The sequence below is a fragment of the Bombus affinis genome, chromosome 1, assembly GCF_024516045.1.
Source record: "Bombus affinis isolate iyBomAffi1 chromosome 1, iyBomAffi1.2, whole genome shotgun sequence".
NCBI lineage: Eukaryota > Metazoa > Arthropoda > Insecta > Hymenoptera > Apidae > Bombus > Bombus affinis.
The window spans coordinates 16,515,342-16,542,726 of record NC_066344.1 but is presented as its reverse complement, the minus strand read 5'-3'; the positions used below and the strand labels follow the sequence as shown (position 1 = coordinate 16,542,726).

General features: G+C 36.7%; 1 protein-coding gene and 2 long non-coding RNA genes across 8 annotated transcripts in view; 1 reads left to right on the top strand and 2 right to left on the bottom strand.

Moving 5' to 3' along the window:
* Nucleotides 1-1,887: 1,887 nt before the first annotated feature.
* LOC126926083 (uncharacterized) lies at nt 1,888-8,336 on the bottom strand. Its single transcript, XR_007714266.1, has 5 exons — nt 8,190-8,336; nt 7,916-8,063; nt 5,551-7,791; nt 4,668-5,458; nt 1,888-3,155 (listed from the first exon to the last, which is right to left on the bottom strand). It is a non-coding gene; the product is annotated as an uncharacterized LOC126926083 (long non-coding RNA).
* Nucleotides 8,337-10,805: 2,469 nt separating this feature from the next.
* Nucleotides 10,806-27,385, bottom strand: part of LOC126920992 (doublesex- and mab-3-related transcription factor A2) — a 34,730-nt gene continuing 18,150 nt past the window's right edge. The window contains exons 3-7 of one of the 2 annotated variants that reach the window (XR_007712164.1): nt 15,672-15,794; nt 14,907-15,178; nt 13,931-14,237; nt 12,326-12,872; nt 10,806-12,250 (exon numbers count right to left, since the gene is read on the bottom strand). Coding sequence is in view for 1 of the 2 variants with exons in the window: in XM_050732075.1 (XP_050588032.1) it covers nt 12,547-12,872; nt 13,931-14,237; nt 14,907-15,178; nt 15,672-15,794 (1,028 nt within the window). In the remaining variant the exon portion in view is untranslated. Of the gene's footprint in view, nt 12,873-13,930; nt 14,238-14,906; nt 15,179-15,671; nt 15,795-27,385 lie in introns of both variants that reach the window. The other variant, XM_050732075.1, reaches the window with a different exon arrangement.
* On the top strand, nt 16,828-24,392 carry LOC126920997 (uncharacterized). 5 transcript variants are annotated; one of them, XR_007712167.1, is made up of 5 exons: nt 16,829-17,183; nt 17,669-18,007; nt 18,082-18,243; nt 18,600-18,934; nt 20,131-24,392. It is a non-coding gene; the product is annotated as an uncharacterized LOC126920997 (long non-coding RNA). The 5 variants fall into 5 exon arrangements; XR_007712166.1 differs by having other exon boundaries at nt 18,600-18,985; XR_007712165.1 differs by lacking the exon at nt 20,131-24,392 and having other exon boundaries at nt 16,828-17,183; nt 18,078-18,243; nt 18,600-19,692.

The window sequence follows — 27,385 nt, the reverse complement described above, 5'->3', positions numbered from 1 at the left end:
GGTGATAGAATCGTGATCCTCGCGATCTGGCTACGTGGTGGGCATGTGGAAACGGTATTCAATATCCGTTGCCCCTGGAAGAAAGCTGGATCGCGAAGTAGGGAGAGGATAGAAGGAGTAGGTATGCTCATTGTCACCGCGAAACTATTCCGGACGAATTCGAGATCACGTGGCCTGTAAAAAGGACAATGGATCAGGAGTACGTGTCTCGGGATCGACATGATATTGGAACGAGGTTGCATCGCCACTATAAAACAGAGAATTATATCTATAGTTCTTTTTCTAATGCTTATATCAAGTATAGAAGGTGCAACAGAAATAGGCGCAGGAAATGTAGAAGCGTAATTTAGACTGACCAAGAGAGGTTATCTTAGCATAAGTTTGGAAATGCACCCTAAGTATTTGCGTTTTCTTAACATTTTAAAATTAAAATCCACCAAGATTGAGGTTTTACTACGCACGAATAAAATTTCAAATTATTTGAATCATAAATAAATACAAGTAAATGTTGCCTGTATTATGAAACACTCTGTATGTTGCATAGAGATATTCAGTGTATACTTTTCTTAATTACCAAGTCAGGCTCCATGTATTTAGACTTTGAAATAGAAAGTAGACATAGTAATGAATAATGCTTTGAAAGACAACTTCCAGAAAGATCTCTGTATTTACATAGAACTAACAGAAGGTTCATCATCCAACAATCTGAATAAACGTTTACCACACAACTAATAGCGCACTCCAATGACACAAAGCCCTCAATTTAAGCGAAAATGAAGAAGAGAGAGAGAGAGAGAAGAAACGATCGTCTATTCTACGAAATTGAAGGAACAACATTTTGCTCAAGATTTTCAATTTAGCAAGTAGAAAAAAGCAAACATAAAAAATAAATTAATTATAAATTCCCCCCAAAAGAAAGATTTTATAATTCGCTGAAAGATTCGTCTTATTGATCTTATAGAATGGTCGCTCACCTCGTATAACGCGTTAAATCGGATTCTTATGTAATGTTTGACTCGTGACACGGCTTTTACGCAGGTACAACGAGACCATGAGCTACGTTTTACCTGCCACGGTTTCGATCTCGTGTCCTCCTGTTTGCCCATCCATTATGGCTACAATAACAAGGATCGTCCGCTCCATCGGCTTCGCTTCCAACCTCCCCCGTCTCTTTTTCCTCGTCTTCGTCCATCCAATCGTCCACGTTTTCTCTTTTTCCTTCGGTAACAGTCGAACAGGCAAATCGGTTCTACACCGTGTTGACCCTATTCTCCTTTTGAACATCGTTCGACGAACCACGACTCTCGTCCTCGTTCCTCGAAGATCTCGACGAGTACACGCAGTCGACGAACGCAACGTCTTCTGCGTGAAAGAAGTACCTGTAACCTTCTCTTCGCTTTATTGTTGCACACTTCAACATTATGCGATGCCAAGATCGCGGGCTACGCAGGATAATGTTCTTTTTCGTTGAATGAACTGTGGTCAGGATCTTCTCCTGAATTTCTGTATGTCAAGAGTATACGTTGTCTTCCTTTTATTGAGATTTGTCGAGAATCGAAGAACAGCTTAGAGAAAATCTTGCGAGAAATTGTTCCTCCGCCTTCTCTTTCGTTGGAATTTGAATTAATCCTTTTCTTGGGTTCGACGTTTTATTTTGGTGTGTATTTTTTAAATAAAATATCTCAAGCCAGATGTTGATTTACCAATTTCCTAGAATAGTGTATCTCTTGTTAAGATTCGTGGAAGATAGGATAAGAATTTTGTAAGGATCTTAAAAGATGTGTTTTCTCTACTTTCCTTTTATTTTGTAAACTTCAGTTTACACGCTTATCAATCCACTGTTCTCTTTTATTAATTAACAGCCACTGATTTATAATTCTCTATTGGAACGAGGAACTGTAATTAATTGTCGTTTTATTCATATTCTATTGAAATTGTGGAAAGAAATTTTTTGACAAAGTTACTTTTGAAAACTGAAACAAAGAAAAGGCGAAAAGGTGAAAAATACAAAGGAAGAGATGGAAGAAGAAAAAGAAAATACATAATTGAAAGGAGATAAGACTCCGCCTCCGGATAGATAGGCGGCTGTTATATTTCACTTACAATACAAAACGTAATTCAATGGCGAACAGAAAGCGGCGGATTCCACTGGAAGGGGATGCCGGCAGTGGAAACGGCGTCGACGCGTGGAGGCGAGGGCGACGACGATCATTGAAATGGAAATGCCATTGACGCAAAGTGAAAGTAATTAATGGAATATGCCCGAGTGATAGAATGAATTTGATGGTGGCGCGGCCTTGTCGGCCGAAACACCGCGGCCCGGAACAGTGAAATACGCGCACGTATAACCGATGAAAGGGCGGCTTCGAGGGTGGAGGTGGAGGAAAGTAATAGCGGAGGGTGGAAGACGAGTTTCTGTCGATTCGATTCTTTATCTTGAAAACTTTCGATTACTCTGATGATGTATATTGTTAGTCTATTAATTGGGTCGTTTTTTAACTGTATAATACTACGTGACATACCGTTAGAAGTAGGTGCATATATGTCAGGATCTATGTCAGTATAATATTCTACTTTATACCGTATCATTGCGCTGATACCAAGAAGTCTACTTATTATAGCTTTTGCTTCTTAACTTTGAAATCAAAAATGAAAAATTGTAGTCAATTACCATTGTTGTTCTTATCAGCAAACAAAATTCAACTTATATAAGATAATGCCAAGCTGTACGATTGAGCTATATGCAGTTGTTTGCTATTGGCAAATCAATAATTTTCTACTAGATGTACTAGCATAATACAATACAAGCGTCTCTCTTTGCAAATCTTTCTGCGATACTTATCCAGTATTCTTGTTCATCAATAAAAATCTTGAAGATCTTCTAAGTTATTAGCAGCCTATTTTACATAAAGTTTAAAAAGGCCAAGAAGTAAAGTTGATATTGGAAGATAAATTTTATAATTCGTAGCCTTCTGTTAGTGACAGAAACCTGCGGCAACCAGCTTTGGGCTTACTCCTTTCGGCGCGGCTTTCAGTTCTAGCGAAGTGGAGAAATGGCCGGGTGCGAAAGTGTTAATCAGAAACTGCTTTAGACACGAAGTTAAGTACGCTTTAAAAACCGCTCTAAACAAGAAAAAAGACGTCATCAAAGTACCCTGGAAAGAAAATAAATAACCATAAGGTCGGATAAAAAATCGAAGCTAAATCTTTCTTAAAAAGGAGAATAAATAAAGGAAATAAAAATAAATATAAAAATAAAAGAAACAAAGCGTTGTAAGTTCGTTTAGACAACAAAGATTCTTCCAAAAAAAGCAGAAGAATCGGAAGATGGTAGAAACGTGGAACGGTAACAGACGAGAAAGGAGAGGTCGTGAACGGAGACAGAGAATTTTAATAGATTTAATTAATATTTCATTTGCATGCTATTCCTCACCCTACCGGCGAGTTTCGTTCCATTCTCTCTGCAACTATGTGCGATGGTACTATGCGCGCTGTTCGAACCAACACGTAGACGAAAAAGGTACAGAGCCATCCTAGCCGGAGGACGCGGCAACGTAATCCGTGAGGGAGTAATAGAAATTTCGTTGCATACACATTTTCAATGGGAGGTGCAGTCTTCGTACAGTGAGTAAAATAGAGACAGTGATATACAGGGTGTCCCATAACTTGTGGCATAATCGGAAATAGAATGATTTTATATAAAAAAAAAACTGAATTAAGAATTAAATTTCTTTGTTTTTACCATATTTTCATTCATTGCTACTAAAATACAACTATCTCTGGAGCTATCTTCTTTTATGAAACCATTCTCCTTTTCTTTCTTTATTTTAAATAATAATATTTGCTCTAACGCAATGTCCACTCCTGTGTTTGCTTCTCTAATAATAAGTTATCTTGTGGAAACGTAACAAAAATTAAAGACAATTATGTTAGCGACAATTGTCAGTTAAAATTGAATCAAAGCAACACTAATACCTGTTATTCTTATAAATAAGAATTTATTAGCATTTGTATCTTCTAACATATGCCTTGTATTATAAAATTTTGCTATTGATATTATAAATTCAACTGCGTAAAAGAATCAAGATCTTGATTATGAATCTTATGATCTTAAAAAAAAGAAATTGATAATGTATTATGTATATGCGCTATGTACGTTTACATAGATTTATTTTTAGACTTTAGATGAATTTTATTCTATTCGTGACAGCAAAAGTAATTATTCTTTATTTGCTATATAACCAAGGATCCGTGAACCGTTTAAGAGTCTCACACCACCAGTTACAGAACACCCTGTACACGGAGAAGCCAGAGGGGGGCGACGCAGTCCTCTCGCTGTATTTCAATTTAGCACGTCCATTGTTAGATACTAATATTATTCAGTTGGGAATTGTTTCGTGACACCCCTCAGGAGTACGATTTGCGCCAAACGCTGGTGTCCGTGGCCTCCGGTGTCTGCTCTATTACTCTGTTTCTATCCCTCTCTCTCTTCCCTCTTTTCGTTGTTTCTCTCCTTCTTCCCTTTCCATCATCCACTGCCCTTCTCTTCTCTACTCTTTCAACCCTCTACATCCCATTCTGTATCCCGTTTCATCCCGAGTTCTCGTCGACCGACCACCCCGCTTCATAACCCGAGGAAGATAATAAAGTATTGCCCAATGAAATACCTCGATATATATCGGTAGAAATAGAGACGAAGCGGTTCACAAAGAAGCGGCCACGTTTCCCGACGATATTCTCGCGAGAATTTCTGGAACGTAGTGGCGCGCTCCATTTTGTAGCTCTGATTTCCGAATGGTTTCACTGTAAAATTTGTTCATGTTATGTAGATCTTTCCTTCTTTTCTGTTTGATAGTGTTTACTGATTTTGTACTAATTTATGTTCTTTAAATAAATAACAAGTTAGGATTGGTGGTTGAAACGTATGAGGAATTTTTGTGACTACCCTGAAGAAAAAGGGGTGGAGTTTGTTGAGTAGTATTTGATAAAGTTATTCAACAGTGTATTGATATCTTTAATGAATCTTTGTTTCACTCCAGAACTTCTATTTTACTTAACTACTTTGAATAACAGTGATGTGTACTGATATCTTACTGTAATTTAGTGCTTGATCTTTTATTTTCAGTATCATGTATTAGATACTAAAGGATTGTTATTACTTATAAGCAATTCGACCCCTTTTGAGATGGCTAATGTTATTGAGAGCATTGTCAGAAAACAATAGGAAACATTGATCTACATCCTCAAAGGCATATCCTCAAATTACTCTGTACTTTGAATCAAGTGAGATACTGCACCAGAAACATTCCATTGCATACTTACTAGAATATTATACTTGTACGCTATTTGCAAAACCCAACATTTTCAATATTTACACATACCAATCTAATTATTTTACATAATATTACATTTCTCATGCATCAGTCATGATTTCATCAACTCTTTCTTCCTCTCACTCCTAAAATACGAGAAAATAGAATCAGTAAGAAAAACAAGTAAAAAAAGGGAAAGATAAAAAAGGAAAAGGAAACAAATACAGCGTCTATTTACCCGACGTTCGGCAACACTATACACTCTTCCCTGATCCGTGACAAGGATTCGAAGGATCCAATTCAGAATTGGCTTCCAAAACGCGCACTTGAGCCAGCCACGAGCAAATATACGTGGCTGCACACACGTGTACACGGTCGATACAGGTAGAGGGTGAAGCTCGGCGTTCCCAGCCGGAGAGGTGAACACAGCAGTGGGTGTAGGAAGAGAGGGGCAGCGAAGTCAGAGCAAATATTGATGGAAGTCGAAAAAATTTTAAAAGCCATCCCAGCGGGGCCGTCCGCTTGTGTTTCGCCGCTTTTCCGCGGGATCGTGCTTTTTAAGTATTCGACAAATATCGATGTTTCCATTGATTTTCGATTTTGAGCGCGATCCCGTTCTCTGCTCCACCCCCGATTTTTTGGTCTCTCTCTCTCTCTCTCTCTCCTACACACACTTTCTATGTTTTGTATTGAAATTTTTATCGAACGAAATTTCACGAGCGTCACCTTTCTTTACCGTTTAGAAAAACGCAGCGGGTAAATGGAAACGATTATTCGTTTCTCGATTTTTCAACGGCATATTGTTTATATTCTATTTTTACTTTCAATCTCTTTTTTTTCCTTTCCTTCGTTTTTTTTTTGTTGTTTGTTTAATTGTGTTGTTACGCTGAGATTCGATTTACAGTGTTGGTGCCTATAGTTGGACATCCTGGTGGTTGTATTGGTGTATATGGACAGTAGTGATTTTGTAGTTTGTTGAAATCTGGAAACGGAACGTAAAGAATGTAGTGTTTTGGCGGTTGTTTAGAGGAAACGTGGTACTATTAAACAATACTGTTTTTAATTTGTATGATATTTTCATATGAGTTGTACCTTTAAAGGAGCTGATATATTTCTACGTATTATATTACTATTCAATTCTATTCTAATTACTATTCTGCTTCAAGTAAAAACTACATCCCTTCATCACCAGCATCGAATCATTTTCTGTATTTAGTCTTCGCTATATCTTCCCTGCTACTGCGATACGGTTGCCACCAAAATTTCCTCTTTCAAAAGCATCTTTTTCCAAGTCTTCATGCAAGCCTAGTTTTTCTTCGATTCCCCTGATAAGATTTAAAATTGCAAATCCTATTGGTAACTAAATGAATGATTAATTTTAGTGTATTATGTCTTCTTCACAAAAGCATCAGAAAGAATAAGATTTTACTATTAACAATTCATAAAAGAAATTTTCCCTCTTGATAGGATTACAGTACAAATATAAATACAAACGAATTTAAACCCTAGAACTAATAATCAAAGAATATCATGTTATGAAATTCTACCCCAGTATATTCTATTTTTATTTTAGAGATCAACAGTATTCACTATATCTTTCATCACTGTTAAATATTAAAGATGCTGGATTGAAAGTAGAAAAATTATTGCTTTGCAGTGGTTTATAACAACATCTCTTTAACTTTTTACCATTTTTAAATATTAGACAATAAGTATAAAGATGATTATTTTACTAGATTATAACTAACACTGCAATGGTATTATTACAGCACAACAGAAATTCGAGAGAGGTTGAAATTTCACCCACGACAGTCTCTACGGTTAAATATAGAACATAAGTAAAAGCGAAATAGAGCTAGAATTAGATATATATATACAGAAGCTGGCTAGTACACGGCGATGGGGGGTTGTTGCACTTTGACTGCGGATTAAACTCCTGGATTGTAGACCCTGTGGCTCGGCCACGGAACGACGGAAAGGGGGCCATTATACTCCATTATGAATGGTAACCAGTAGCCAAAGGAGGAAACTCCGCGGGGTGTCGATATATTGCCACCCCTTGGAGCCAGCCAGCCATCGCTCGTAAATAATAAGCGGGCCGCGGCGGTATTATAATGCAACCGCGTGCACCGCCGCCAGCACCGGTACAAATTGCCGGGTATAGAACAGTAGGCGCGTGTTCAGCCATCGACCTACCGGATATATGCCTTGTATAGGGCAATCGATTATCGGTATTTCATCGATACCGTGTACCAGCAGGCAGCCCGGCTGGTGCACGCGCGTAATCCGCCACCACTCGTAATTATTCCCTAGAGTATCGGCGGCCGCGAAAATGATTTTATTTAGCAAAGTCGTGGCTGCTTCGACGGCGAACCAACAAGCGAATGTGGAACGGACGGCCGCCTCACTGCTTGGAAAACCATTTTCAGTTGTGTTCGGTTTCGTCGCATTCCTCGTCGAGGGTTTGCGTTGTTCGCACCTGGAGAACGCGTATCAATTACTGTTTTTATAATATATCGGAGGGTTGGTGAAATTAGTCGAGATATTGTTACGTTTCTCACATTTTGCAAATGCACAATGGGATAAAAAAGATATGATCATACCATATCAGGTTGTGGTTTCCATCCGCTAACAAATCTTTTAAGTTTGAGGAAAATATGAAAGGGACGATAATATAGATGATAGCTGTTTCAATTTTGTGCCAAAGATCTTCTTAATATGTTAAATATTTCTTTGTTCATGGATAGCAATCTAAAATATATAATACATTTATTATATAAATTGCATAAAGTTTTGTTATGTATAAATTAATATAAAGGAATCACATTTGTAAATAAATTGAAATCAATTTTGTTGTACAATAACGTAACATCTTACGCGACGAAAGTAACCATACAAAAGATTCAGGGAGTGGAATATGAAATTTTCACATCTCTTTTCTATTCACTCAATTCTATATCTGTAGATTTTTATTTTTGTACTTGGACACTGGTGGCATTCGAAGCATTTTTCAATTCTAGAACTGGTGGCTTTAATAAATTGAGATGGTGAGATTAGATAATGTTGGGAAATATTTAAAAACTCGTAGTCGCTATACTTACATAGTGAATGCTTTCCAATAGTTTTCTTGCGAAATTATTTAGTATTAGATCTCAATTTAGTCGAGGTAGTTATATTGTTAATAAAGTTATATTTTCGAACGAGTTTCCTAAAGTCTTTTCGTATCTACTTCCATTGTTAGACTATTTATATAGTTCCCTATAACATAGTATAATATTACATGGTCAACACAAAAACTATATAGAACCTCAAGGCGCGAGATATAATAACAATTTTCGAAAACCTCAGAAAATTGACATTTCATACTAATGTATGATACTTTGAAATAAGTTCTACATATATTTCACAAAATATTTCACTCTTGTTCAAATTAAGGATTGAAAGACATTCTCTCTTCACTTTTCAACATGGACGAATGACGGACTGAATCGATCATTCAGCAGGGATCTGGTCGCAAATCGAGTGGTAAAATCGATTAGTCGCGTCGCCGAGAATCTATTCGCAGGAAATCGACTGCTCGGAGATCCAAATGGTGCATCGAGCATGAAACCGATCCAATTTCAAAGATTCCTTGGTTCACGTCGCCCTCTATAGCCGTGCCTATCTTTCTGCACCTGCGAACTGTATCCGACATCCGATACCTTTTCTCCTAGCGTTCCCTTCGTTTAAGAATTTCAAGTCGAGTGGAAGATTGTCCCTTCATCACGATACAAACTCGTGTTCCTTTCAACCTTTATTCGATCGAATCCTCGTTTTGTCTACAATCGAGAATTTTTCTCGACTGCTGGTGGACAACTATTTGTTGGTTATGAGAATGATAACCATTTTTTGTGAAATTATCGATCACGAATTAGTCTTCGGGTGTTTTTAAATTGGGAGATATTTGTACATATATCGCGAGTTTGGTATATAGAGATCGTATACTCAACAATTTTGTTAGATTTTTCTTATAATTCCAAAGTAAAAAATGTATGAATTTTATTCTTTCAGTCCTTCTTTAATTTAAACATTGTCAATCACATTATGGAAATGCATATGAAGTCGTCCAAGCTTATAATGGAATAGTATTATCTATGTATTTATGTGAACTTACCGTTTATGTTTATAAATGGTCAAATATCCATAAGCGGTGATACATTGTCAGAAATGAGCAATTGTGATACTCTTTCAATCATCTTTGTAGTAATAACAGTACAAATTTAATTGACTTTGAGAATACTGAAAGATATTTACCGATAGCAACTTAACACTCGAACGTACTGAAACGCCATAGTCAATGAAACAACTAGAGTCTGCTTCTCTCTAAAAACAAATTTTCAAGCTTGATCCTTTCTTTCTTTTTATCTTTTAAGTATTCCTAATTTAATCAACGATTTTCAATTTTTTGATAAAAGAAAGGAACTTGTCTTTAGCACTAAATAATAACGTCTTACTCATTCAACTGAACTATGTTTTCTCTTTAGTTAGATTGGCTAGAGAATCATAGCTATGGTGGGGATAGATTCATGCGTGTTTTGAAGCATAGTGTATACCTATATGTATATAGTGCATCGAACGATGAAGTTCCGTATGAAGAGAGAAATTAGAAAAACGAAAAATCACTGGAAATATCGGGCCCAGGGGAAAGTGAATTCCTCGCGTTCCTCGATGCTTTCTTTATGTTTTTTCGCTTCGTACCACCGATCCGTGGTAATCGTTCGTTATTCACTGGCTTCTTTTTCGAATTCCGCGAAAACAACGTTGGAAACCAGTCCGCCATGAAACTACAAACCTTATTATTTTATATTTTTAGCAAGAATTTACTTTGTTTATGGGAGAAATAACAAATAATTAGTAATAATTCTACGCTATTGTTTGAAACACAGAAACTAATATTTATAGAAGTTATTAAATTTCTATCAATAAATATATGTATGTATATACAAATTTGGTTGTTCATAGTATAGTGGTAAGTAAAGAATATTAGATTATAATTAATAAAGATATTTATAAAAGCATAGAGATTAAAGTATAATATTTACCTTTTATGGGTATATTATATTTTAAACAAAAATTCTTTTCAAGCTCAAATCTTTTAAAAAGGAAAGAAAGAGAAGAAAAATTGAATTGTGAACAAAGGGTAAGATTCATCATTCGCTATTGTTTGGAACACAGAAACCAATATTTATAGAAGTTATTAAATTTCTATCAATAAATATATGTATGTATATACAAATTTGGTTGTTCATAGTATAGTGGTAAGTAAAGAATATTAGATTATAATTAATAAAGATATTTATAAAAGCATAGAGATTAAAGTATAATATTTACCTTTTATGGGTATACTATATTTTAAACAAAAATTCTTTTCAAGCTCAAAGCTTTTAAAAAGGAAAGAAAGAGAAGAAAAATTAAATTGTGAACAAAGGGTAAGATTCATTATCCAATACTATGTATGGAGTATCAATATCTTATTTATTATTCTCATAAACCGTCTATACATTTTCTCGGATAACATATGGTAACTACAAAGAACGACGCTTCTGGTCGCCGGCGAATCTAAACATCTTAGAGCCGTGATACTTACAGGCAAACACTTATGCATAATCGGTCGTGTTATACGTACATGTTCCTGTATCCAGAAACACGTAATTTATTTTCCGTTTTATGTTCTTTTTTTCCTCAACATCATTTTTTTTGAATTTTCTTATTTTTGTTTTTGCTCTTTTCGTTATTTATTACGGGTGTAACTTCGCTAAACATACTCCGTGACAGTATTTCCGGTTAACTGCAATGGATGATCAGGCTAAAGCAATTCACGCGTATTTACAATTCCTTTCTCATGTCGTATCCTCCTTTTTCCTGTTTTCTTTTTACTGGTTAATTTTTATCGTGACAATACAATTTTCTTCTTTCATTCTCTCTCTCTCTCGAACATAACCTACACACATACACACACACACACATACACACTTCGTTAAGTCGCTTTATCTACACATGTATAAAGATATATTGTTACAATGAGACAGCCGTTCATCGCACAAACGGCTCGTTTTTCATTCTCTTTATCGTGATCTGTTTCTCTTAGTACGTTCACGGAACGAAACACTATACGAAACTGATCGACACGAGTTGTATTATTCGGTGGATTACTGGCCACACTGTTTCATATATTCTTTAGAGACGTTCGACAAAAAATCTTCAACTTTTCAGGATTGAAAATTTTCTAACGGTATCCGCAGCACGCGGTGGAGAGGGTCTACGGGAATTCTTCATTGTGGTTCACACGCTATAAAATTGCGGAACGTCTTCTTCCGCCATATTTGATTTCCTTCGAAGAACTTTGATATCTTCTTAAGTGACATACCTTGTATGTAACGCGACTACTATGTTTTTGAGGAAATATGCAAGGTTCCCTCGGAAAGACATGTTTTGGAAGTTTCTTCTTTGGACCTTTCGGATTAGGTTACATTGATAAGTATGTAAGTAGAATTGTAAATTTTACCAATTCTTCCTTATCTTCCTTACTTAGGTTCCATGATCCGTTTTCTGTTTCCAATTATTTTCAAGACACTGTCTCATTCTTATCATCTGTTGCAAATCTCCATCATCAAAGCTATTCGCCTCCAAACTTCCATCTGTGTTTTCCAAACTGCGTCGTCATAACCTCCAAATCCTTACGACAACTCATTTCATTCGTAAGATGACATCGTATCTTTTTTAAGAAATCACATATTTCCAAGTCTTTATCAATCTCTAGCTTCTGCTTCAAATATCCATTCAGAACCATTCGCTGTCAACCTTTCATTATGTCATCATAACCTCTAATGATAACTTGACTTAACTCGTAAGTTGACATCGGATCCTCTTCAATCCCAAGTCCTCGCCAATCTTGCCATCTGCTTGAAATTTCCTTTCAGAACCATTCACCTCCAAACCTCCTTTCCGTCATCATAACAACAATAGAAAATTACCAAATATTTCTTGTCACAATGATCTCGAAATATCCTCTTCGTATCCCACAGAGAATCCACTCGGAAACCTTCTGGAAACCCTCTCGCTCCCCGATATGACTTCTCATCCTCTTGAAGAAACGACAGCGGATGCGCCGCCATTTCCACGGTCGAAATCCCTCCCCACCGTTACCCCTAAGCTATTGCAGGTAAGACCAGGTGGCGGCCTGCGCATCGTCCGGTCACTCGGAGTAGCTCGTCTTGTCACTCGCATCATCGGGACTGGTCTCCCGATAGGCGTCGCCTGTTCCATTTGCGTGTAGGCTCTGATTGGGCGGCTTGATCACCGTGGGCAGGTAGCCGGTACCCGCGTACGGCGCGGCCAGGAACCTGTGCCTGGTCGACGGTATGGGAGTGGTGCAGTAAGCGGCCCGGCTCGCATACGCGGCTGAGACCGAGGCAGATGCGGCCGCAGCCGACGCTAACGCGCCTGCTAGCGGCGAGAACGCAGACTTCGGCTGGAGACTGTCCTCGCAGACCAATACCTCCATCGCCGACACCACGTCGCCTGCGACACAGACACCTCTGCCAGTTTCTATTTCCTATTTTTTTCTTTTTCTTTTTAACATACTTTCTTGACTTTTTGGTGGCTATTTTATCGTTTTGATTTGTTTCTTTAGATTAGATTGGAAAAATCTTTGATGTACATTCGATTAGGAATGGAAATAGTAGAAGGTTGCAAGGGATATATTATATAGCATGCTTAATTTATGTAGATTATTTTATGTTGGATACTTTAAATTATTGGATTAAGAATACTGGATTGAGAAATACTATTTGTTCGTTTCTTGAGAGGTTTGAAACCGAGAATTCAACCCCTTCGGTAGAAAGTGTTTCAAAAATTGCGAAACCACATTAGCATCTATTATTTAGTATCTATCTTTAGCATCTACAGTTACTTGCTTTTATATAAGAATTCCTTGCAATATTAGAAAATTCGATCTAATATCTATTCTCTTCTATTATCATCGTTTTAGAATATTCCAAAATTGCATTTGTAATCGACAAAATTTTCAATAGCAGATACTATTTATTACAATTCTTTAACGCGACTTTAGCACATATCACCTATTTTTAAACTTGTCTCAGAATATTCTAAAATTGCATTTAATTTTTCTATTTAGATATTTCTAAAATTCCCTCAAAATATTCCAAAATCCACGTTTGGAACCCTAATTTTAAACCTAAACCTAAATTCTGAACCTAACCCTGAAACCCAGTTCTATACTTAATCCATTAAAAATCCCCTTCATCAAATCCAATATCTATATATCATTCTTCTCAAAATTCCCTTCAATAAATTTCAATAAAAATATTCCTAACCTCTTTGAAAATTCCAAGAATCCCTCCCAAAACCCATTCCCAGACTGTACCACGAATCTCGCGACCAAAAGGGTTGAAACTCGGTCGTGGGTTGCAATGGAAACTCGAGAACACTATGGACGAATCTTCTCGAATTGTTTCTCAGCCACGTGTCCGTCTGACGATCTCTCAGTACAGAGGACCAGCCGAGGATCGTGTTCTGTCCACGAATAATGGCCGCGGATATCGGATTGCAGTGCCTACCTTTGCACCGGTGCAACAGAGCCTCGACGTCCGCGCGACGTCTTCCGGGAAACACTCGCAACAGTACGTCGACGGGCGATCGTTGTTGCTGTTGCTGTTGTTGTTGTTGCTGCTGTTGTTGCTGTTGTAACTGAAGGCCGCAGGTTTGTTGAATATTTTGCATCTGCATTTGCATTTGGATCTCGCGTGGTTCTGGGATGTGATGGTGGTGCTGATGCTGGTACAAAGCTGGTGAACAGTAGAGAGAACTCGCTGCTGGACCATAGAGGGGAGCGTAAGGTGGAAAGTGTACTGCCGTCGCTGCAGCCTGGAAAAGAGATTGTAAGCATTGTTTATGGTGTAAGAAATAATGTGGAAATGGTTATGGAGTAGCATTTAGCACGCCTAATATAATTCTAACTTTGCTCTCCTCCTTCGTAGGATTATGTTCAAAATAAACTACGTCGCTTTTTTGCAACAATGTATACATTCGTTACAAATAAATTAATGGAATATATCTTTAAATATTATGGAAAAAGAAAAAAATAGTAATAGAACTTATCATAATACAATTATATAATTGAATTTACGAGTTTAGAAGTTAAAACAGAGCTCTGTTTAGGCTAGGCTCTTCTATGTCCACAAAAAGCATGAATTTTCATAAGCACACACATTTGTAATATATTTATTATCACTTATATCATTAATAAAATCACTTCGTTTACACGAATTTGTCAAACTTTTGATTTAGGTATATATACATAAAAATATTGAAAACGAGCTCGCACAGAAAAAAGATTGCTAAAGGTAAAGTTAATCGATTTCAGTGAAATTTTCCGCAGATATATATTGAAAAATTACAAAAAATGAAGTTGATCGATTCGACTACTAAACAGCTTATAAATTGGTTCCTCTATATCTTCTACATCGAAATCGTTTCGTTTGAAATCCCCTGTATGGACTCGTAATCGTAAAAGGATTAAGCTAAAAAGCTTACCGCCAACGAGGGTAACGGTGGACTAGGTCTAGGCTGTACCAGGTCCACTGGCTGAAGGGTCTGTTGCGTCTGCTGAGGGCTTCCGCTTTTGCGGAGGCTGAGATTCTCTGGCGCCGGCGTATCCTCCCTTTGCGGCGTTAGTGCTGGCGTCAGTGGAGGTGTATGCGTCGGACTCTGAGAACCTGGTTCCGGGCTTCCATCTTCGGAGTCATTCAAGCTATTTGACCGTTTTCGCGTTGTATCGTTCTCCGTCATTCCAACCGACGTCGGAACTGCAATTACAGAAAAATTATTTTCCGGTTAGGTTTACCTATGTTCATAAACACGTGAATATTTATAAAGATATAGCAATAAGATATAGCAATTTCTATTTAGGTTAGGTTTATTTATGGTTTTAGCTAAACACGAAAATTAGATGAATACCTATATATTTGTACATTCATTTACGTATTTTGTAGCTTACAATCAACTCTAATTAATTCTCTATTCTGTATATGGTGCCGAAAATAAACGTGTTAATGATGAAGTCTTCGCGGGAAATTTGAAAAACGTGTTATAGTGACCTATTATATGTATAGATACCTAGATCACTTAACTAAGGACGAAGGATTCCACTAGACGCTCTCTTGCAAATTCAATTACAATTAACAATACTAATCTACAATTTTTATTCCAATTTATTTCATGTAATAACTCAAATTTACAATTCTAACCTCAATCGTTAGTTACGAATCGATGGAAATTCGAGATTTCAGGGAGCCTTACCCAATGAACGGTCAGCAAGAAGTTCTCCACCGGAGTCGGAGTCACGGTCGTCTTCGTTACCGGTGTCGCTCGTGGAGAGCATTGTTCCCGTAGTGCTCTCAGAGATTCTCGACCTCTTTGTGCCTGGAACAAAACAGGGCGTATCGTTCGTTTGCGAAATAATAATAAAAAAAAAAAAGAAAGAAAGAAAAGAAAAGAAAAGAAAAACCGCGCATTAATACGCACAATACCTATGAAATTCTCCAGCGAGCAAACACTTTACATTGTTCTACGACGCACGCCGAATTGACTCTTACAGATCCTTGACACCCTTGAAAAAACGTTGTGCATCTTTTATTGTGAGCCCCGCGCGTATTTACCACCCGCTGGTATTCGCGTCGAACCGTTTCGTCCAATCACGTAACGGACAGCGTGTAACGATTTATCGTTATATCGATATACATGTACGTATGTAGAAAGATGAAAATATTTGAATATTTTCTATACAAATTTTTTATCGATATATTATGTCTCTTATATAGAACATTTTGGAATCATATTAGAACGTAATATTTATTGTAAATATGTATATATGTAGCTGTTGTCAAACTAAATCTTGTTCAAAAGTAATCCGGACCTAACCAAAACCCATTCTAAACATATCTCAGTTCCAATGTAAAAATAACAAATAGCATAATACAAAGAAAATATATTATAAAAGTATTGTATATTGCATGTATCATAAAACGTATTATAAACGTATTATAAATGCATTATGAGCGTATTATTACGTTTTATAAATATACTGCAAATGTGTGAAAAATTAATGTAAATTACCAAAAATGCCATGTAAACTGCTCAATTACGATAACGTACACCACTATACCACGCTCTACAGTCTCCTAAACTACGTACATAATACGATCTGAAGAGTGTCGTTATAACGTGCGGAGATGTATGCACGTGCACGGCTATTAAGTCGCCGTCAGTGCCTGAAAGAATCCAGCAGGGGTGCGTTGCCCGTCGAAGAAAGTCTACTGCGGCTGACCGCTCGTTAAAAAGTTTAACCGGCCACTTATTAGCGAGACAGAGAGGGGACGAGTGCTGGAACTAGGGTGGGGGGGAAGAGGAGTAATACATATATAGGGCGAGGAAATGTAGCTTCCAGCCTAACGTTTCGTTCTTACGATCTCTCCCTTTTTCTCTTCTACTTCCCTCGTTGCTGTTCCACGGGTTAATTCTTGACGCGCACGCTTTCGATAACAAGGTTGTTTCAAGTGGCACTCCCGAGCTTGCTCTGGGGTTTGCCTGCCCCGAGCAACTATATCGAGTGTTCCGCTGTTTAACTTAATTGCCGCTAGCTGCTACTTCGCGATTGCTCTCTTTTCATACAGAGAGCAGATTCGTCGCTTAGTTAGTTAATGTGCAAAGTGGAATTTGATTGCGTGTATTTTTCAGTGCCTTTGAATGCCTAGAGACTGTGATTGGATCATGTTAGAGATTCTGATTTGAATTGTACGAGATTCCCTTTTGGTATCTAAAACGGATTTTTATGACACATTTCTTGCTTCTATAGTAGATTCGGAATAGATTGTGGTTAGGTTTGGAATAGATTGTGGTTAGATTTGGACAAGATTCGGTATGAGGATAATTGTATGCACAAAACTGTTCAGATATGCATATTTGTAGTAAATGGAATGTACTTCTATGTGCGTTTTCAAATTCCAAATTCTAAATTTTACCCAAACATATAACCAGGGTAACCCTTTCTCATTGTAGCAGGTACTAATGAGTAAAGTTAAGATAAGTTCAGCGTCAAGGTGTCTGTCACTTTATAGCGACAGATTATTCTGGCACATCACGTATCCTCTAAGAAAATATACTAAACCAATCACATAAATCAAAATCAATCACCCTATAAGATCAAAATCATATAAATCAATCATAAAAATAAAATCATATTGCGCCATCAATGTTTGATCCTGTCAGTTATAAAAATTCAAACTGTGCTTTTTTAGGTTATGTAAGAGAATTAAGTAACAGTTTGGCAATTGCAATCTCCTCCAATGGAGAAAAAGGAGAAAAAGTGAGATCACAGGGCGTCTATTCCGGGAATCACTCTCGACGGAAGTTACTGTGGAATCCGTCGGTGGTAATTCGAGGTGAACGAAACTGAAGTGGGCTCGAATTACTAGGGAACTATTAATGAAACAGGGATTAAAAGAAAGAAGCTGGCCAACGCAATGGGGGGAACAGATGGGTTCGTCGAGCGTTCGTGAATGGAAAGAATCGCTGCTTTTTCGCTATTCACGCGGTATAGTTGTCTGTGACGATGGTTTTGAAGGTTCCTGATCGCGGTACGATGTTCCCCGGTAAAGGTACACTTGTGAGAAATTTGTCTGAGGGTAACTGCATGCTTTTTTCAAGGTAGCTGCCTTTCATTCGGATATTTGAGATGATACTTATTCAAAATGGACATAATACTGATATCAAAAAGAATATCAAAGGAACGTTTAACAAAATATTAAAGAAGAACTTGTTCAATATTTCTGTAATATTGATAGATATTTTTTCAATATTACAGAAACTATACGTAAGTTTAAAATTAAATTATAGATACCATCAACTAATTGATTAATACGTGATTTTCCCTCCTTCCTAGGTTAAATTTTCCATACAATGTCATCGTTAAATTATTAAATTATTAATAATAATAATAATTTCACTCCTAAGAAAGCACATAATGCTAAGTATCTTGATGATCTCACATTGTTCTCTTATACTAGATACGTTACATTTTGTACCATCATACTTCTGCATACTTTATATTTTTCCAGGTTTACGTATTTCCATTTCATTATAAAAATCAGAAATTGATTATGCCAAAGCATCTCAAATTTGTTAGAAGTTCTCGAAATGCCTACAAACTTCCTTATTTATTTTTTCAAGGTATAAAAAGGAAGTCAAAGAGAAAGGGAGGAGAATGTTGGGAAAGTCCGTCGAAGGTCGTCGATAATAGTTTCCAATACTTGGCCAGTATTCTGCGGTAACGAGACCCGTAACGACCGTCGTGCGAGAAATAAACGAGTCGGATTATAGTTTTCCGTTTCGCTTAAACTCAATCACTCCTGCAGAAATACAAGTTTCGAGCGGTTCGGTAACGACGGATCGAAGAAATTTTTAAAGAGCCAAGATTGACCGCGTTGAAGTCACCGCGAGTCTCTCCAATCCTCTTCAACTAGACGTCTGTACACTGTACTGTACACGTGTACAAGCAAATTGAAGTACGGTAGAACGTTCGACGATAATTTGCTCCAATAAGTTTGAAATAACGGGTCTGTTATGTTATATATTTGAAACGAACATAAGAGTATCTGAATTTGCTATTGATTTGGTATTGCTATTTTATTATATTGGCAAATTTTACATATAGTATATTATATTATAGTATGCAAAAGTTTTAGTCTTTTCTTCAAGCATTCACGTGCAATTACATACTTTTAATGGATATAATTTACCGCCTTTCTGTGCAATTGTTTTCTTGATATCAATCTATCTGAAACACCAGCTTCACGATGGATTGGTAACGATGAATGAATTTACGTATAAATAAAAGAAAATTGAAAAGGGGACTAAAACTTTTACATACGTTTAATAATAAATATGATCGATTTACGAATTATAAAATTATTGCTACTTTATTATATTTGGCAGGATATATCAGAGATTACGTATCGAACAATTTTTATTTATTTTATAAATAATTGCAAATAGACAGATAAAGTTTCCTTTAGATGGTTCGGCTCTTCGGTCGAATAATTAATCGTTACACGATGGGATTTTTATATCAAAAAGTAAGAAAAGAGGAGTTTGATCAGTTAATGATTTCCAAAGTATTGTATTACTAAAACAAAATTCCTTAATATATAATCGTTCCTTATAGGTATTTCTAATTCTTCCTATTATACAAATAACTCACCAAACATCTGGTACTTTCATTCTTTATATCTATTATGTCATTAGAATTATATTATATAGTATAGTATTATATAGTATTTATAGTATAGTATTTATATAGTATAGTGTAGTATTATACAAATATATATTTCTATACTTCCTATTATACAAATAACTCACCAAGCATCTGATACTTTCATCCTTTATATCTATTATGTCATTAGAATTATATTATATAGTATAGTATTATATAGTATTTATAGTATAGTATTTATATAGTATAGTGTAGTATTATACAAATATATATTTCTATACTTCCTATTATACAAATAACTCACCAAGCATCTGGTACTTTCATCCTTTATATCTATTATGTCATTAGAATTATATTATATAGTATAGTATTATATAGTATTTATAGTATTTTATATAGTATTATAGTATTTATAGAATAGTATTTATATAGTATAGTATAGTATTTTTTTAGTAGAATAAAAATTCACGATTAATTGTTATTTTTCAGTTCAGCATTCTAATGGAAAGTACCATTTGGTGGCAGTCTAATAATACAATGACAAATAAGTCGCGCTTCTGAACAAATGAAAAGCGGAAGAACCGACCAATAATTCACGGGGTGGTATCGATCGAGCACGTGACTCTCCGGCACGAATTCCAACGTTGTTGAAAATGATATTAATGACGATCGACGTCGTCAGGGGAAAGGAATGCAATATCGCCGCCGCTGGTGTTAATGTAGCCGCTGGCTGCGACCAATAGAAAATTCCACGCTGAAGAAGCTTTTACCCGCGTGGTATCATGAACACGGCATTGTCGTCGGAAGGATTACCAGACAGTTATTAAAATATCATTCTTCCACGGTGACCCCACAGCCTCCAACAGCGAGATCCACCCTCGCGCGCTAGACGTCATGGGGGCGACTTCACGTTGGCTGTCTTCCTGCCTCCTTTTCAACGTAGCTGGCGTAACAATGTGCGTGTTTCGCGTGTCCTTGAAACCAAGGGAGGTCTCCGATGATGGCGTGGGTGTATTCGCAAGTCACGTTTCACAAGGAGTAAAAGGAAAGGAACGTTTATAATGCGAGTAATTGAAAGTTAGACCATCCTTATTCCAATAGCAACTTTATTGTAACTACAGAAAGTACCTATTCGCACAGCATTGTATCTATTATAGCATTTATACGTTGTAATTACTAGGCCTCGGATTTTTACGCAAACGTGTATTTTTATGCAGATAATTAGAGATATAAAACCTACATAGAGATTTATTACGAGATGCGTAAATTTTATAATGACTACTGTACAGCAGATATCTTTTATATTCATATTCATTAGGTGAATTTATAAATTTTTCATATGCGCATAAAGATCCGCAGTCTGGTAATTAATTAGCTTCCATTAATTAGGTTCAATGTTTCATTGGAAAATAAAGGTATGTGCAAATACACTTTGTGGCTACTGTATATTAATTATATGGAGAAATTGAATACAAAGACAACGTAAATCATATTTTATTTAACCATCCAATTTCTGTAACGTTTAAGGAACGAACGAAGGATAGCGATAATATCTGTCGTAGAATCGGATTACAAATTTCGAAGTTGCTTCCTCTACATTCCAACGATTCGCCACCAACGAGATGAATGATGAAAGGATCACTCAGGTATCCACTGTGTCCACTAGAACCTTACTAGCGATTTTGATCTCCAAGCATAGGGGAAGGTGCGAAAACGGAGACAATATCGCGATAGGTGACGCCCAGAAACACGACGACGACGCTAATCCAAATAGGAAAGAAGGGAAGAAGGATAAAAAAGAAAAAATGAAATAAGAGAAAGAAGAAAAGGGAACAGTATCGTGAGCCGAAATCTCTTCAAATTTCATTCGACATCCCCGTATCAATGGTCGTCTTGTATTTCGAGAAGGGTGAATGCAATTTATTGTAATCTCTTCTGTTGTCGAACGCACACGAGCGAGAAATGCCTAACTTCTTCGTTGTATCGCCATCGCCAAGGTGTAACGTATCACCGGTGTGCTTTGTGGGACGAGGACCGAGGAAGTTAATAAAACTCGTTTCGACGTCGACAAACTCACGGCACGACCCCTCCAAAAGATTTATTACGAATTCGTGCATGAATGGAATATATCTACCATGTTGGAGATTGCGAATATGTAAGGAGGATGAGGTTCATGAGAGTAGAAAATGGCGAACATGTATCTTGTTTCATGGTGGATTCCGTTTAACAAATTGAGCTTTTATTAAGTCAGATACGTAGCTATGTTTTATTAATGGAGATGTAGAAAGCTTCGTGTGTCGTTGCAGGTCTAATTTAACTCTTAATCGCATCTGGTGCATTTCGAATATTCCCAGCTTGGTCCGTTATTCTTCGTTATATTCATGAAAGATCTGTTTGACACGCTCAACGAGGCTATGCTACTTCTATGTAAATGCGAATGATCTTAACTTTTGTATCAACTTAAATTAAGTTAAATTACTCCGATGCACAAGATATGCACGAGGATTTTAACGAACTAGCCAATAAGTGTACGCGTCATAAATTATATTTAAACTTATCCAAGTGGCATATGATGAAAATATCACGCCAAAGGTATAAAGTTATGTTTCTACGCAATGTGGTCGACAAGAAACGATTGTATCGAAAAAGATTGGCTGGTATCGTCTTTGTCGTCTTTGTCGACCCGGCCTAAGCGAAATTTATAGGGATGTTTCGTGTCCTCCACAGTTGCCCTGCAGCCTGTGTCCTATTACTCCTATTCTCTATTATGCAGCGGCGCCGTAGGCCGGAAGCTCCCGATATCTATATGCCATTCTAAATTATTCGGCATTGTCCTCGCATGATTCCATTGTCCGCGTCTGTCTCCACCGTACGGTGATACGCCGCGGTCCCGGGTTTAGGGCGTAGACCTACAACAACGCGAATCGTGTGCTCACACGATCCAGCCCGCTGTGTGTATCTGCTTCGAGAGCGCGTCTTGTCATCGGTCAAGAGTGTCTACGGACTTGTACGCTATAGGGATGTCTAATTAATCGCGGACGTACTGCTATCTAAGAATGTACCTACGTGCACATGTGTCTCTCTATACAACGCATCGTCTATAGTCGTGTACAACATTTCTCGTAATTATTTGCGATACTTCTAAATTCCCCAACTGTGAAATTTGGAAAAGAAAAAGGACAACTGTTGCGAAAGAAAATGTAAACGGAAGGAATTTTGGGAAAAGTTGTTGTCACGTACCATAAAAGTTAAAATATTAGATCGATAGTGGTAATGGAATAACGAAGCTTATACGGGGTGATTGGTAACTGGAGGTACAAGCGGAAAGGGAGTGATTCTACGCGAAAAAAGAAGTCGAAAATATAGAATAAAAATTTTTCGTTTGAGGCTTTGTTTTCGAGAAAATCGACTTTGAATTTTGGCTCGGTACGCGTGCACTTTATCGCGTCTCGTTATAACGGATCTCACTGTGGATCGTTGTCTCGATGGATATTATCGCAGTTTAAGTTTGTTTTTGCCGTAACGGAAAATTAGGGATACATAATGAAATAATATGAAGTAATCACAAAGTTTATTATTACAAAAATTGCTGAAAATGTTGCCCATTCTGCCCAACACATACTTCTGCTCTTCCAATTAAATTTCTATGAACACTTTCTAACGTATTCGATTGTTTTAAAGTATGAAAGGCTACAATAATCTTTTCTTTCAAGTGCACGCGTACCGAGCGCAAATTCAAAGTCGATTTTCTCGAAAACAAAGCCTCAAACGAAAAATGTGTATTCTATATTTTCGACTCCTTTTTTCACCCCCTTTCCACTTGTACCACCAGTTACCAACCACCCTGTATATTAAATAATCATCTCCTGTGCGTAGTAGAAAATAAAATTGCCAGTAACGGTGCCCTCAGACTATCCATATTTATTGTTAATATCTCAAGCTTCCAACTAAAAGGATCAATATATATCGTCAATACGATATCGTCAATATTTATCGAGCAACTGCATTTTCATTGAGAATCTTGAAATATTGACGATATTATCGATTGCTGATGGTGCTCTGAGTGTTCGTACGCTCGGGCTAGTCTTAAGAACCATTGAACGAATTTTTGCGAATTCTCAACATTGCGAAGAGCATTTCTCGAGTACGGTCTAGGTATGTGACTTTGGGAAGAATTTAGAGTGTGTATCGCTACGATATGGGGCCAAAAATATAAACAAGAGAAAATTTAGGGATATTCGCACGAGTGACCTTCTTCGCTACGATCATGTTTCGTTTATGATCGCTGCCACGGTATACATAACAAAGCAATACGATCTCTGCTACGAGTGATGTCTTCTCTTTTCGTTTTGCGACGTGTCAGAATCATCGCGACTTTGCTGTGCGACGATCGGTGTTGTTTCATGAACCACGGAGCGTTTACCGAGTCGATGAAAATTCAGAAAATAGTGTTTAAATATTGTTGAAAGAGATTACACGTATGAAGTGCCGGACCAATAAGTAAAGGCCAAAACCGGACCGATAGCTTATTATAATTAAATTATATAATTATCGGTGTGTATATATTTATGAGAAATTAAGAAATGCAAAAATACATGCTATGTGTAGAATATGTAAAAATATACATGTACCTAGAATACACTCTTGTTATACTACTGATGTGCGATGTAACTGAAAGTCATCCTTAAGCTGCAAGGCAAGAGGATTACGAATTACGAATAATAAACAAAGATAAGATACTCTCGTTGTAATATTTAGAGTTCTGTTTCTTTCTTCTTTTTTTTTGTTTTTTAGTTACATTCGTAAGAATACGAATCTGCGTAGTCTAAGTATAATATTACCTCTAACGAGTGGTTTCTCACGATCGTTCAAAATTGTAAACGTTACAGTATCCACTTACAAAGTAGGGATATCGATTTTCAACAAAAGCGATTCCGAGAAACAAAAGATATCGCGATATTTCGGCGAGTATTTAATGCATTTATCCAACAGAAACGAACTTAGTATGTCTATTCAATCCTTACTACGATATTTCGATGCCGTTTGCACCTGGAAATAGCCATTTTTCCTGAAAAATTCACGATGCAGCACGAAGAAAGGGTAAAGGGAAACGAACGAAAAAGAGAGGAAAAACGATGACACATCGTTATTGTCTATTCCCAGCGAGTGTGGAAAAAGGGGTTGCACGTTCGAATCGACGCAATAAATAACCCTTCGAGGCGTTACAGTTATCACGAGCAGTGTTGGTCGATGCTATATAACTGCACGGTAGTGCCGCGGACTTCGCAGCCTTTGGCCCCTGTGAACACCCCCGGGTAATTCGAGGGTCGTAGGAAGCATCCACTATGAATTATCATTTCCTATTGTTCGGAAGATCGTAAAGTAACCGGCTGTTCGCGACTTCGGGGACCAGCGAGCTTTGTCCTTTCTCTGTGTTCTCTTTCAGCGAGTTACACCGCGAGATAATATGGCAGATTCGAAGATTCAAGTTTTGAACCAACTTCAAGAAGATAAGAAGTTTAATCCTTGCTCTCGTCTCGGCAAACAAAATGGCTTTCAAGGTTTCAAGAATCATAAAATCGAAAAGAGAATCGCGTATTAACGATTCCTTTGTGTTGTAGTTTCTTTGAATTTAAGGTAGTCGAATTTGCTGATAGAAAGACACTATGGTCTTGGTTGGAAATCATTCGGACAATTTGGAGACACCGAACGAAATTTCTCAACCAACAACGGGAACGCTAAAGGCAAATATCTGAAATAGAATGCCTGTTGAAATACAGTTTAATGTGAAAGTTTATTTTTATACGTAATTTAATTTACCTCCCGCCCTATTTTTTCTAATCATTTACGATCTACTTTGCCCAATTCTTCTGTTCTTCTTATGCTTCGCGTTTGTATTCCTGCGAAGATTCGTTTACCAAAATTTGGAACACCGAACGTATACTGAATCAAGATACATACGTCGGAGACTAAAATTAAATACGGTATAGCGTCAATTATATTATCGGAACCTCGATTATCCGAGTTATCAATTATGCGAATCGGTATTTGATCGTGAAATCAATTCATGTTTCATCGTCGATATCGCCATAAGTTCTTGTAACCGGACAGATTGCTTTAAAAAATAGACTTTCTTGATATTAATGTATATAATTATTATGTATTGTATATATTTGTTCTTCTTATTCGTGTGAAAAGCTATATCTAGATAAGTATGTAATAGATGTACGTATATCGTTATTTCAAAGCATTTATTCAAAAATGAATTAATATTTTGCGTGGTACACAATAAATTTTAAACTGCAGCAGTAATACTTCTGTATTCAATAAGTAATTTTAGGATTAATTTCTACAACTATCAGCTGGGTAATTCGATTTTCCAAACTACCTCAGTCTCAACTGATTCGGATGCTTTATTATATTTAAAAACAGGATATCCATCGAAATATAATTCTCATTCCAATTCCCACATATTCCTAATGCAAACCTAACCTAATTCACTTTCTTTCTGTTTTTTCTAATCGATTACAATCTACTCCTTCCGAGTTTCCTTTCCTTCTTATTCTTTACGTTTCTACTCCTCCCAAGATTTAAAACATTAATCGAATATTGAGCTCAAATACGTATATCGAACACTAAAAACAAATATCCACAGGCAAAATATTCATCGAAATATAATTTTTATTAGAACTCCACACATGTCATGCGAATCTAACCTAATTCGACACTTTTTCTTTTTTCTGTACAATTATAACCTATTCCTACTAGTTTTCTTGTTATTATTATTCTTCACGTTTGTATACCATCCAAGATTTTTCTCCAAAATTTCATACACTAATCGAATATTAAGCTTAAATACGTATATCGAACACTAAAAACAAATATCCACAGGCAAAATATTCATCGAAATATAATTTTCATTGGAACTCCACACATGTCATGCGGATCTAACCTAATTCGACACTTTTTCTTCTTTTCTGTACAATTATAACCTATTCCTACTAGTTTTCTTGTTATTATTATTCTTAACGTTTGTACACCTCCCAAGATCGTTCCCCAAAATTTGAAACACTAATTGAATATTGAGCTGAAATACGTATATCGAACACTAAAAACAAATATCCACAGACAAAATATTCATCGAAATATAATTTTCATTGGAACTCCACACATGTCATGCGAATCTAACCTAATTCGACACTTTTTCTTCTTTTCTGTACAATTATAACCTATTCCTACTAGTTTTCTTGTTATTATTATTCTTCACATTTGTATACCATCCAAGATTTTTCTCCAAAATTTCACACACTAATCGAATATTGGCTTCAAATATGTATATCGAACATTAAAAACAAAATATTGATCGAAATATAATTCTCATGACAATTCCCACATATTCCCAATGCAAACCTAACCTAATTCACTGCCTTGTCTGTTCTTTCTAATCAATTACAATCTACTCCTTTCAGTTTCCCTTTTCTCCTTATTCTCCATATTTGTATCACTTTCGAAAGTTTGTCCAAAATTTGAAATACTAACTGAATACTAAACCAAATATTTCAACCAAAATACACATATGTATATCGAACACGAAAACCAAGTACCTAAAAACAGGATATCCATCGAAATATAATTGTCATTCCGATGTGAACCTAGCCCCATCACCAATGCGGACCTAACCTAATTCGGCCCTTTTCCTCTTTTCCCCGGCACACATTACTCTCTCCAACCCCCCTCTACTTCA